We start from the raw sequence: 13,375 nt of genomic DNA, 5'->3' as shown, positions 1-13,375 counted from the left end.
GGCCCACCGCCCCCCCCCCCCCGCTAGCCTTGTCACCCTGCCAAGAGGTGGGAGGGGGTGGTCCAGGGACAGAGCCTGCTTGGCTGTTGATTGCCCGACTCGCAGGGGGCATTGCCCTGAATCTCTGTATATTTATCATTCACACACTTAATTAAATGAACAGGCAGCAGGCCCTGTGTGAGGCCATTAATTGATACTAAACAACGTCATAGCCACCAGCCCAGTGTCACTTGTCACATCCCGTCCCAAATGGAGCAGTGGTGTCGTTCTGATTTAGAGAGACTTAGGCAGAGAGAATGAGAGTTTATGAGACCAGTTTTTGCTCCTGACGAGTTCCAGACTCTGCCTGTCATCCACTCCTCCTCGTTGCCCATCCTGCCCATTCTCCAAGCCCACTGCCTCAGAGCCAGTGAGCGGTGTGCTGCGTTCTGAGCTGGAGATGCGGGTTCGAGACCCAGACCCACCTCTTACTCTCTGTATGATTTGGAGCTGTTTCCTTAACTTCTCCAAACCTCAGAGGTCTCCTCTGTAAGGTGCTAGTGTATCTACTTCCTGCCTTGCAAGGAAGCAGTCATGAGGCTGGGCACACCCTCAATGAATGATAGCTGTTGTCGTTAACATTCTCGAGGGACTCGATCCTTTCCTGCCCTGTTCCATCTTTGTGACCTCTGCCCTCACCTTTCGGATTCATTCTGGCCGGAGGCCTTTGGTTGAATTCTGGAAGGCCTTCTGGCCCTGCCCCTGTGTCTCTCATCACCCTGCTGTGGGGTTTGCACCCCTCCTTTTCTTCATCCTCACTGCCGGCATTTGAAGGCCCAAGAGCCTGTGACCAGCGCCCGTCCCCTGCCTCCCCCTCTCCCTGTAGGAAATCAGCAAACGGGAAGATGCGAGTGGACAGTTAAGCTGTATTCAGCTGCCTGTCGACTCCCAGGGGGTAGGTACGCGATCCTGAGTCGGCATGCCCTCCCGTCCCCCCCACTCTGCCTCCGTGTCTCTGTGCTCGTGTCCACGCTCAGCTGCTGTGCCCTGTGGTCGCCGTGGTGGTCCTTGGTGCTGTGAGGTTTGCTTTGATTTTAAGTCCCTTCCCCTTTGAGGGCATGGAAGGAAGGAATCTCCTTACCTCTAACCCCATCGACCTGCAAAGGGCACCTCCTATCCCTGCCAGACTGGTGGCTGGGCCGAGAAGGAAGGGACTTAGAATCCTCTGTGTGCACGTGTGTGGGACACCCGTGTGTGCGTGCCTACGCTGGGGTCCCAGAGGAGACGAGCCCTCTGTCCTCAGTGGGGTCAAGACCTGTGGCCACAAGACCATGCTCCCCATCTCTCTCCCCTTCACCTGTTGCCTTGGCCCCCCCACCCCCCTTGGAGACCCCATAAACTACCTCAGCTCAGGGCAGGTGCTTGGAAGATGTGGGGATGAGGTGTGGCCCTCGCCAGAATGTACTGGAAATTTCAATCCACCTCTGAGTCTCTGGCCCTTAACCGCCCAGGGGGGTCTAGCCAGAAATCTCAGGGCATGTTTTGCCTCAGGCCCCCACAGTGAACCTTGCCCTGCTGTTGCTGTACTGGCTTTGGAATTCGGGGCGAAGCTAGGATTCCCATGGGACCCCATGGTGCGGTGCATCCTAAGCAGCGCCCTGGAGATCCCACTTGATAATTAAAGGCCTCGTTAGGGATGTAAACTGAGTTAATGAAAATGATCCCCCGAGATGCCAATTACCCAATATTTATGTCCTTATCAAAAGTAGCAATCAAGTATTTTTTAATAACTTCTTAAGGAGAAGTGTGTAATTACTGGGGAACCTACTGACCTGCTAAGAAGGAAGAAAAAACTGTCCTAGAGACAGGGAGAGAGGGAAAATGGGGCCAAGGAGGGGGCCGGGCGCGGGGAAGTGGAGGGAAGCACAGAGCGACTGAAGTGTGTCCTTGGGCTGAGTGCTCTGTCTGGGGTCTTTCAGTTTCTTTCCAGGGCCTTTAGGGGTGAGGCCCTGGGGAGGGGGGCCGTGGAGAGAAGGCAGGGGGCTGCAAATGGACCTTTAGAACTGAGGCTCTAGGGACCACTTCACTCAGGTCTCCAGTCCCCTCTGGCCTGTGCCACCCACCCAGCTACCCTTTCTCCCCCAGCCAGCCTCGGGGCCAGTCCAGCCAGGCTGGCTGCGCCAGGGCCTTCTCTGAGGTGTGGCTGATGGGAAGCGGAGGTGGAGGCATGGGGGCCCTGGGAAGCCTGGGGCCCCTCGCCCGGGAGATCTGGCCTGGCCGGTGCATGCCTCGTGTGGTGGTTGCTGGTTCCTGTGGCCTGTGTGTAGTGTGTGCCTGTGAAGAGAGGGAGACCTGACAGCCCACCCCGATGACCCCACCCTGGTCTGCTCCCTAATGGGCCACTGGTCCCCGTAGGGAGATGCCACCAAGTCCGAGTCCGAGCCCGATTTCTTCTCACCCAGCCTGGATGGTGATGGGGACAGGAAGAAGCGGCTGGCCTGTGAGTACCTGTCCTGGAGGCGGGGCCCTGTGGTTCTGGGCCAGCTCTGAGTGGACTCGAGGTGCCTTTCTCTCCTGCAGTGGTGTCCCTGGCAGAGCATCCGGAGCTGCAGAAGAGCCTACTGCCACCTCTCATCATCCACACGGCCGCCACGCCCATGTCGCTGCCCAAGAGTTCCAGCACAGGCCTGGGCGAGGCGCTGGGCCCCGCCTCCCGCCGCACCAGCAGCAGTGGGTCGGCAGAACCTGGGGCAGCCCACGAGATGAAATCACCGGTAGGGGGTGCATGTGGGTGCCCAGTGGTGGGAGATATTTGAAGGACAGGAGGAAGAAGACCAAGGCAGGCAGGTCCTGGGAGCTGGCCATGGGCTGGACAGGGCCTGGGAGTGCCTGACAAACCCCAGGGGAGCCAGGGCTGGTGATATAGGCAAGTAAAAGGGCCCTAGCCTTAGAGGCAAAAGAGCAGGGTTCTAATCTTGCCCCTTTTGTTCTTTAGCTGAATGACCTTGGGCAGGACTCAACCTCTCTGAGCCTCTTCTATGAAATGGAGTGGGGTATCTCTACCTCCTTAATACCTAATCATAATAATAGTAAACCTCATCTGATTGCTGGTCTATGCCAGATACTGTTCTAAACACGACTCATAAGCATTCTAAATGCATTTAATCCTCACGGCAACCATTATCCCCATTTTACAAATGGGGACCTGAATCTCAGATTACTGACATGAATGACAGAGCCCATCTTAATCCCGGAAGCTGGTGCCAGGGCACATATTCTTGCTGTTATTTTATGTGTTTATTTGTATTTTAAAATGTGTGTTTCAGGGAACCAGCAGTTAGCGTAATGGCTATGTCGCTGGACTCCCACGTAGTCGACCGCGGTTCATGTCCCAGACCCGGTGGCTTAAAAAAAAAACTCACGCCTGGCGCGTGTGCGTGCGTGCCCAAGATCCCGAGAGGAGAATGGAGGAGAAGGGATTGCGGCGTGACCATCCCCCCTGGGGGGTGATTTCTCACTTTCTGTCTCTATGTCTCTCTCTGTCTGTCTGGCGAGCGCACGTGCCCTACAGTGAAAATCTCTCCAAAAAAAAAAAAAAAAAAATGTGTTTCATTCGGTTGAATTGCCAGAGGAAGAGGAATAAAGTATTTCTTGATGGAGTGTGGTCACCACTGCAGTTCCGTTCCCTCCATTTCTCCAGCCTGTTGGGATTTGGGGCATATATGCACATGTGCCCTGCATGTTTTTCAAGCCTCTGAGGCTGGGATTTGAACCGTAGACATGTTAGGCTTTCAACCATTAGGCTACAGGGCTGGCCCGAAAACTTTTATTTTTTAATTGACAGATAACAATTACAAATATTTATGGGGTTCATTGTAATGCTTTGATATATGTATACATCATGGAATAATGAAATCAAATTCATTTTCATCTACCACTTAGTATACTTATTTTCTGGTAGTATAAACGTTTCTTAGTTATTTAAAAATATACACATTATTGGGACCAGCAGTTGGCATAATGGCTATGTTGCTGGACTCCCATGTAGTTGACCATGGTTCAAGTCCCAGACCCAGTGGCTTAAACTCACGCCAGGCGTGTGTGCGTGCGTGCCCGAGAGGAGAATGGAGGAGGAGGGATTGCGGCGTGGTCATCCCCCGTATATACACACACATCATTAGCTATAGTCATCATGCTGTGCAATAAATCTCCAGAACTTTTTCCTCCTGTCTAAAACTTCATATCCTTGGACCAACTTCTCCCCCCGTTTCTACCCTGCCCCCACAGCCACCATCCAACTTTCTTAAATTTCTTGGGCAAGTGTGGGACCAGCAGATGGCATAGCAGTTACATCACTGGACTTCCGTGTAGTCAACTGTAGTTCACGTCCTGGACCTGGCAGCTTAAAACTCATGCTGGGTGTGTGTGTGTGTGCCTGCCCAAAATCCTGAGAGGAGAATGGAGGTGAAGGGATTGTGGCATGACCATCCCCCTGTGGGGTGATTTCTTGCTTTCTGTCTCTCTGGTGAATGCGTGCCCCCTATAGCAAAAATCTCTCTTTAAAAAAAAAATTTTTTTTCACAGATAAGTGAAACCATGTAGCATTTGTCTTTCTGCACCTGACTTATTCCACTTAGCATAATGTTCTGCAGGTTCATCCATGCTGTTGCAAATGAAAGGATTTCCTTCTTTTTCTTTATATTTTACAATTTTTCTATAGGGCGCATGCGCTCATGGAGAGAGAAGGAGAAAGACAGAGAGAGGAAAAGTGAGAAAGCACTCCTTGGGTGGGATGACCGTGCTGCAACCCCTTTTCCTCCATTTTTCCCTCTTGTCAGGATTTTGGGCATGCACGCACATAGGCCTGGCATGTTTTTCACACCTCCAGGTCTGGACTCAACACCTCGCAGTCAGCCACGTGGGATCCAGCTGCCTTAACCAACACGCCACCTGCTGGCCTGCTGGCCTTGTGTATATCCACGTTTTCTACATGCGCCCTGCTGTAATGGACACTTAGGTTGATCCCTTATCTTGGCTGGTGTAGACAGTGTTGCAGTGGACTTGAGAATGCAGATAATCTCTTCCGCAGACTGACTTCAAACCCGTGGGGTACATAGCAGTGTCTGGTAGTCCTATTTTTAGCTTTTGGAGGAAGCTCTCTGCTGTTTTCCACAGTGGCTGTGCTAATTGCCATTCCACCACCAGTGTGCAAGGGTTCCCTTTTCTCTACATCCTCGCCAACACTCGTCGTCTTTTGTCATTTTGATAATAGCCATTCTCACAGGTGTGAGGTGATACCTCGTCGTGGTCTTACTTTCCATTTCCCTGATGATTAGTGATACTGAGCATTTTGTCACATACTTGTTTGTCACATACTTTTGAAAAATGTCTATTTAGGTCCTTTGCCCATTTTTAAATTGGGTTATTTTCTTGCTTACCGAGTCGTTTGCGTTTCTCCGTGCTGTTATTTTATACTGCCACTGAGCTGATGGCCGCTTCCGCTCCAGCTAAATGAGGAGAAAGTGCTATTGTCAGATCTCTCTTACAGATGAAGCACAGAGAGGTGTAGAACCTTGCCCCAGGTCACTCAGCTAGTTGGGGTGAGTCAGGGTCTGAATCCAGCCAGTGGAATCCAGAGCTTCGGCTCATACCTCTGCCCCCGTGTGATCAGGGAGGCTCACAGGAAACGAGAGGGTGCATGTGTGAACTGAACCCACGCCTCCCCTGCCACCCGCAGCCCAGTGCCCGCAGCTCCCCACACAGCCCCTGGAGCGCAGCAAGCAGCTGGACTAGCAGACGCTCCAGCAGGAACAGCCTGGGCCGCGCCCCCAGCCTGAAGCGGAGGAGCCCAAGTGGGGAGCGCAGGTCCCTGTTGTCGGGTGAGGGCCAAGAGAGCCAGGACGAGGAGGAGAGCTCGGAAGAAGAGCGGACCAGCCCAGCGGGCAGTGACCGTCGCCACAGGGGCTCCCTGGAGCGGGAGGCCAAGAGCTCCTTCGACCTACCAGACACGCTGCAGGTGCCGGGGCTGCACCGCACAGCCAGCGGCCGCAGCTCTGCCTCTGAGCACCAGGACTGCAATGGCAAGTCAGCTTCGGGGCGCCTGGCCCGGGCCCTGCGGCCCGATGACCCCCCACTGGATGGGGATGACGGCGATGACGAGGGCAACCTGGTGAGGCCCCTGTGGGCACAGTGACCCCTCACCCCGACCTTGAGAGAGGGGAGCTGTGCCCGGCCCAATTGGGTGCAAGGGAGTTATCATTCCAAGCCAAAGGGATCTCAAGCAGGTGTCCAGCCCTACAGGCAGAGCTCCAAACCGCCCCCTTCTCCTGCCTCCCCCACCCCCACTGAGCCCCAGATCCTCATCATGCCTGGGGCTGCAGCTCTGCGCCCGCGCCCTCGCCCTTGGTGGATATGAATGGTTCCGGGCAGATGTGTATGAATCTTTCATGGCCCTCCCCCTGTGACTCAGAAAGACCCATCACTCATCTCCAAACTGATCTCTCCTCTCTGTCCCCTTTCTCATCTCCACTTCATCACGAGCTTTGACTTCCCACTCCATCCTTACCTATTCACCCCTCCCCTGCCCTCTTGACAGCACCTGTGGGGATGGGGCTCAGGGACCCGGGACTGCAGGGTTAGCACGAGGAGGAGGAGGAGGAGGAGGAGGAGGAGGAGGGCCAGTGTCTCCTCAGCCCTTCTGTGATGAGTGCAACATTTGATAATGGCTGCAGCTTCCTAACCCAGCGGGGAGGAAGGGCAGGCAAGGGACTGTGCTAGAGGCAGGGATGGGAAGGGCGGAGAGCCTGGGGGTGGGGAGGCGCTGAAGAAGTAAGGAGCTGGCAATGTGGAGAGAGTTGGGGAGGTGATTTAATGGCTATGTCGCTGGGCTCCCATGTAGTTGACCGTGGTTCGAGTCCCAGACCCGGTCGCTTAAACTCAAGCGGGTGCATGTGTGTGCGTGCCCAAGATCCTGAGAGGAGAATGGAGGAGAAGGGATTGCGGCGTGGTCATCCCCCCTGGGGGGTGATTTCTCACTTTCTGTCTCTCTGTCTCTCTCTCTGTCTTCCTGGCGAGTCTCTCTCTCTTCCTGGCGAGTCTCTCTCTGTCTCTGTCTCCCTGTCTTCCTGGCACCCTATAGCAAAAACCTCTTCAAAAAAACAGCCCAGTGTTCGCTCCACAGAGCAAAGGGGAACGGGTCCGAGCCTGGATCCGAGCCCGGCTCCCTGCCTGCTGCCGCGAGCGAGACTCTTGGTCCGCCTACATCTTCCCTCCTCAGTCGAGGTCAGTGGGGCTCCAACCTGGGTTCCAACCTCCTCCTGGGCAGTTATCCCGGGAGCTCTCCAGGGACGTTGGAGGTGGTGCCCACCTGGCATGTGAGCCAGGCCAGAGGGGCGGGGCACAGGCACCTCTCCTCACTGCTCACTGCCGCCCCGGCCCCCTCAGCCTGTGCTTCTGTCCTGGACCAGGTTCCGTCTCCTGTGTCATCGGATCATCACCCACAAGATGTTCGACCATGTGGTCCTCGTCATCATCTTCCTCAACTGTATCACCATTGCCATGGAGCGCCCCAAAATCGACCCCCACAGCGCCGTGAGTCACCGGGACTGTGCGCCCAGCTGCGATCGGGTAGCACTCAGAGCGAACAAGGCAGGCGAGGAGGCCCGAAGGCCGCAGACCTGCCCAGGGCCACCCCCTAGGGAGGAGGGAGGGAGCCAGGGTCTCTGAGTCCAACCTCTGATCCTGGCCCTCCACCACACTGGCAGCTCTCTCCTGCCCCTGGCTCCTCTCTGCTGTGCCGGCCCACGGGGTGCTCGTCTCACCCGGGCCGTTTGCAGGAGGCACGTTTAAGGGCCAGTGGCTTGTGAAGCGCATGTGTGTCTAGTGCATGTCGGGTGATACAAAGGAGGCGCTGGCCTGGCATGGCTGGTGGTCTCGCTTCCCCTGGTCCCAACCAAGGGTCTCAGTTCTGCCCATGACCTCGTGCGGATGGGGGGCATTTCACCCTGTCTGCCCTGAGGCCAAGGTCAAGCAGGACAGGGAAGCTGCTCGGGGCTCCTCAAGGTCCTTCTGGGTCACACACAAGTAGATGTTTAGGGCCTTCCTGGGGACATTGGGCACATCTGCTTGGATGTGAACCTCCAGTCCTTAGAAGGCGAGGCGAGGCCAGACGCCTGCGTCCTGGACACACTGCCTAGGACCTACCCTCTTCAGGACGGGCCTGGCTCGTTCTGGGAGCTACTTCTTCCCAGCCTGGCACTGGAACCCCTCCCAGCTGGCAGCCATGCAAGTCCTAGAAAGATGGGCGGAGGACGGCTCTGTTTCCTCCTGTGGCATTCTGCATCCCTGGCCCAGAGGTGGCCAGAGGGTCTCCCTGCCCCTCCTTACCACCTCCCACCCCATTGTTCAGATTTCAGTGCTGCTGGGGCTTCTGGTTTTCATTACAGTGGTGGATATGGAGGGATCCTGAGAATGGAAGGGCTGGTCCGGGAATAGGAGGCTGAGGGAACGCCAACATGAGGGACCCCCGTGCCTGGGGCCTGCCTGGAGCTGTGCAAGGGTGGCTGGCCACACTCCCTGCCGCGGCCGCCTCCTGCCCCAGGCCGTGTGCAGAGCTCTCGGGCAGTCTCTGCCCGTCTTCCTGCACTCCGTCTCCTGCTCTGCTGGTCTGCTTGCTCCTCTCCTTTTCCGTTCTGTTTCTCGCTCTCACCTTCAGGCTTTGCCTGCCTGCCTGTCCAGCCCTCTATACCCTTCCTGGCCACCCAGAGATGGGCTCAGCCCACAGACAGCGGGGATAGGGTCGCCTTCTTTTCCATCTGCCCAGCCCGTGCTCGGCATCTTTGGTGTCTGTGGGTGCCCCGTCTACACACAGGCCCCAGCTTGCTCAGCTGCAGCCTCTGTTTCTGGGGCACCCAGCAGGAAAGCAAGTGAAGAGAGCAGGGGTCAGAGATCAAGTTAAATTCTGCCCCAGTTTCAAGACAGGAGTCAGGGAATGGGGCCTCGGATATGCAACTTGGATAGCAGCATGTGGTAGGGATCATTCCCCCCTCTGTTTAGGAATGGGGGGCCTTCTCACAGGGTTGCAGTGAGCAGGGGAACCCCATGGGCTGTGCGTGGGAGAGAGGGCAGGGATTATTTTCTCTCTTCTTTTTTTTTTCCTCGAGAGGTTTTTGCTATAGGGTATGTGTGCTCACCAGAAAGACAGAGAGAGACATAGAGACAGAAAGCGAGAAATCACCCCCCAGAGGGGATGGCCACGCTGCAATCCCTTCTCCTCCATTCTCCTCTCGGGATATTGGGCACGCATGCACATGCATCCGGTGTGAGGATAAGTCCGGGACTCCAACTGCATTCGACTACATGGGAGTCCAGTGACATAGCCATTACACTAACCGATGGTCCCTCTTTCTTCTTTTCAATATTGCCACTGGGTGCATGTGCTCACCGGGAAGACAGACAGACAGAGAGAGAGAGAGAGAGAGAGGAAATGGGAGAAAGCAACTCCCAGGATGGATGGCCACACCACAGCCCCTTCTCCTCCATTCTCTTTGTGGGATTTCGGGCACACACGCCTGGCATGTTTTTCAAGTCAAACCACACAATCGACCATATGGGGATCCAGCCACCCCAATCACCATGCCATCGGCTGTCCCAAGGGTGGGGCGACTTTTCCGAGTTAAGTGTTAGAAGCAGTATTTGGCTTCTGCCTGCAGAATGCCAGCCCGTGAGAAAGAGCGGCCGTTCCTGTGGGGCAACCCTTTCTCCTCTCTCTTACAGGAGCGCATCTTCCTGACCCTCTCCAATTACATCTTCACTGCTGTCTTTCTGGCTGAAATGACAGTGAAGGTGATGGGGGCTGGGGTGGGTTTGGGCCCTCTCTTGCTGTGGGGGAGAGACGAGGGCACCAGCTGAGGGTGGGAGGGGGGGCTTGCTGACTGCAAGGGGGGCGGCCGGGGGCGCGGCGGGGGTGGCGCTGGGCTGGTGCTTCGGGGAGCAGGCATACCTGCGCAGCAGCTGGAACGTGCTGGACGGGCTGCTGGTGCTCATCTCCGTCATCGACATCCTGGTGTCCATGGTCTCCGACAGCGGCACCAAGATCCTGGGCATGCTGAGGGTGCTGCGGCTGCTGCGGACCCTGCGCCCGCTCAGGTGACTCCGCACCCACCCGGGAGGCCCCTCGCCTTCTCCCCAGTAGCGCGTCCTCCTGGGGGATCTCCAACTACCAGCCTCCCCCACAATGGAGCAAACCTCCCTGCTGTCTGGGGACCCCACCCCAGATGGCACTCCCTTGAAATGCACCCTAGTCACTTCTCTCCGGGGTGCATTTCAACAAGACACACTCTTCAGGGCTGCTTTGTGCAACCTGACGTGAGGTGACTGTGTCCCTGTGGGGTACAATATGGGGCCCAGAGGCAGGACCCTCATAGCCTTCAGCTGAAGTGCTTCCTGGGGTGGTTCCCTTGGGTGATGCTCGGCCCCTCTCCAGAGATGACAGACCCCCTTGCTGGCTTTTTCCACCTTTTTACCCCTCAGGAGCCACCCTCCCTGCAGGGAGCCAGCTGGCAGGAAGTCCTCCCCCATCAGGACCCGCCACCTCCGATTCCGACTCTGTCATGGCCAGGGGGGGATGCTGACTTGGTTACGATCATCTGCCTCCCCCACCCCCACCCCCTCCCTGCCTGCCCCTACCAGGTTATCTCCCAGTACCCCCCACAGCACTCTATCCCTAGGGATCTGCCTCCCACCCCCAGCCCAATCAGGTAGTACGTGTGGCATCCTGGCAGTGGAGGCAGAGCCATGAGGAGGGTCCTGGTGGTAGGGGCTCTGTGAAAGGAGGATGGTGCTTGGCACAGCGAACTGGGAAAGCTGAGCTCTTCCCTCTGCCAGAGCCCAGGACGGCACCAGTGAGCCAAGGTTGGGGTGTGGGTAGGGGCCCAATAAGCAAGGGAGAAGGGCATGTGGAGGCTGGGGGAGCCTCTCTCACCCACTCCCTTCACTCCGCAGGGTAATCAGCCGGGCACAGGGGCTGAAGCTAGTGGTGGAGACTCTCATGTCCTCGCTCAAGCCCATTGGCAACATTGTGGTCATCTGTTGTGCCTTCTTCATCATTTTTGGCATCCTGGGGGTGCAGGTGTGTGTATGCACTGGAAATCCTGGAGTGCCCTTCCTCTGGCTCCTGGGACTGGAAGCTCAAGCTGCTGCCACTGCCTTTGTTCCAGAAAGGAATAAACAGGGCACTTCCCTCCAGGCCCTCAGCCCCAAGCTCCTTTGCCTCTTGGGCATTTTGCAGAAAACTGGGAGCCTAGAGAAGGCCCCAAAAGGGACCTGGGCCTCAGGCTTCAGACCCATGAGAGCCACAGGCTGCTGCTGTTCCTGCCTGCCTCGTGCAGACGCCAGCCCACGTCTGTCTGCTCGGAATCCCCTCCCCTCCTTCCCTGTGTGAGCAGGGCCGGCTGCCGGCCAGGCCTGGGGAGCCAGAACCCAGACAGCTGGGCCAGGTTAGCCGTGCGCTGGCAGGCAGGCAGGCAGGCAGGCAGGCGGGTGGAGACCCCAGACGAGGCAGGAAATGGGGGGCTGCTGGGGAAATTTGGCCTTCAGCCCAGGGAGGAAACTTGGCCTTGGAGGAGGAAGAGCTGGAGCTGCTTACACGATTCAGCAGATGCCTGGGGGAGGGGGGGACAGGGAGCCCCTCCACCCCAGTCTACCAGTGCCCTTGGCCTCAGCTGTTTCAGCTGCAGGGCCAGGCAGCTGGCTGTTGGGACAGCGTCTGTGCTCCGGGGTGTGTACTACCCTCCCTACCCCTGTCTTCCTTCAGCTTCCCGGGATATCCAGTCTGCCCTGGGGAGGGGTCTGTTCTCAGGTTTCCTAGAAATTCTCCAGCCCCAGGGACCAAGCTGGGATGTATTTCAAAGCTGGGTGGTACCTCCCTGCATACCCCTCCCACCCACTACCCGTGCTGTCCCCACCTTCCAGCCTCCTCCGTAGTAAAGTGAACAGTTGTTGGGCCCAGCCCTTCGGGTGGATGTAGGTCTTTCTCAGCAGTTTGCTCAGGGCCCCAGACCTCCCTTGCCTTGAATCCCTGCCCCACCAAGATTCACAGCCTGGTCTAGACTGCAGTGTGGGCCAGCTCTCCGGTCAGACAGACCTGCCACCTTCTGGTTATGTGACCCCAGAGAATGAATTCACTTCTGAGCCTCAGAGCTTCTCTTCTGGGAAGTGGAGTCACTCGCCTCCACTCCCGGCCCCCTAGTTGCTGTGAGAATTGAAAGTCCAGCTCAGTGGCTCTCGGACCTGAATGTGCACCAGGATCTCCTGGACAGCTTATTAAAAGATCGCTGTCCCCACCCGAGTGCAATTCGCTGGGTATTTCTAACTGTTGGGACCTGTACCAGCAGCACCTCGGGCCTAGCCCTCTGCAGAAGGTGGTGAATGCTCTCCCCTTTCCCAGCACCCGCCCCACACCTTTCCTGGCCTCTCTAGGGAAAGCAGGGAGTGGGGGAGGGGAGCTGAAGGGAGGCTCCTGTGGGTGTCTAGCCCTGGGACTGAGCACCCCACCTTCACCCGGGTGTCCCAGGGCTCCGAGGTCCCAGAGCTGGAGTAGGCTCCGAGCCTCCCATGGTCACAGTCACTCTTCTCTGTCTCTGGGGTGTCCAGCTCTTCAAGGGGAAGTTCTTCGTGTGCCAGGGTGAGGACACCAGGAACATCACCAACAAGTCCGACTGTGCCGAGGCCAGTTACCGGTGGGTCCGGCACAAGTACAACTTCGACAACCTCGGCCAGGTGAGCCCAGACTCGGGCAGGGCGTCAATGGCAGGAGTCTGGAGGGGACACCTGTCCAGGCTCCACGATACATGCTGACTCAGTTGGAGATGGGCAGCCTCGGAGAGGTGGGCCCCCGTGCACACCGTCCTAACCGGCAACAGGTTGTGAGGCCCAGCCCATTCCATGGTACCAGCGAGTGAGCCCCCTAGGGATCTTTAGCCCTCCTTAAAGATGAAGACATGCCGGCTGGAGTGGGAGGGGCGTGCCCAGGGCCACAGAGCTGCAGGCAGAGCGGCAAGCACACGTGAGGTTGGGGCAGGCAGTCCTGGGCATGAATCCTGACACCGGCATTGTCAGCTCAGACCTTGGGCAACTAACTTCCCAGGGCCTGGTTTCATCCTTGGGTGAAGGGGCTCATACCGGTGTCTCAATGGAGGTCTTACTAAGGGTGCAGTGGGACGAGGTGTCTGCTTGCCTGGCATGAAGCTGGAAGCAGACACACTCACAGGGTGACTCCTCACTCTGCTTTCATCGAAACAGACATGCAGAAAATGAGGCAGCTCACTCAGTCTTACTAGTTCGCTTCCCAGACCTACCCCAGTTTTGGTTTCTGGGTTTCCAGTGCTCTGAGGTCCCT

At 57.0% G+C, this 13,375-nt stretch overlaps 1 protein-coding gene across 1 annotated transcript in view; it reads left to right on the top strand.

The window, feature by feature from the left end:
• CACNA1G (calcium voltage-gated channel subunit alpha1 G) overlaps positions 1-13,375 on the top strand; it is a 67,404-nt gene that overhangs the window by 27,961 nt on the left and 26,068 nt on the right. The window contains 10 exon segments of the mRNA XM_027773865.1: positions 866-934; positions 2,395-2,479; positions 2,560-2,753; positions 5,717-6,148; positions 7,160-7,260; positions 7,446-7,569; positions 9,754-9,824; positions 9,943-10,125; positions 10,981-11,107; positions 12,631-12,756. Of these exon segments, the coding sequence (XP_027629666.1) occupies positions 866-934; positions 2,395-2,479; positions 2,560-2,753; positions 5,717-6,148; positions 7,160-7,260; positions 7,446-7,569; positions 9,754-9,824; positions 9,943-10,125; positions 10,981-11,107; positions 12,631-12,756 (1,512 nt within the window).

Source organism: Tupaia chinensis, unplaced genomic scaffold (assembly GCF_000334495.1).
Source record: "Tupaia chinensis unplaced genomic scaffold, TupChi_1.0 Scaffold000383_1, whole genome shotgun sequence".
Taxonomy (NCBI): Eukaryota; Metazoa; Chordata; class Mammalia; order Scandentia; family Tupaiidae; genus Tupaia; species Tupaia belangeri.
Note: the sequence above shows the minus strand (reverse complement) of the source record. Positions and strands in the feature narration are given on the sequence as shown.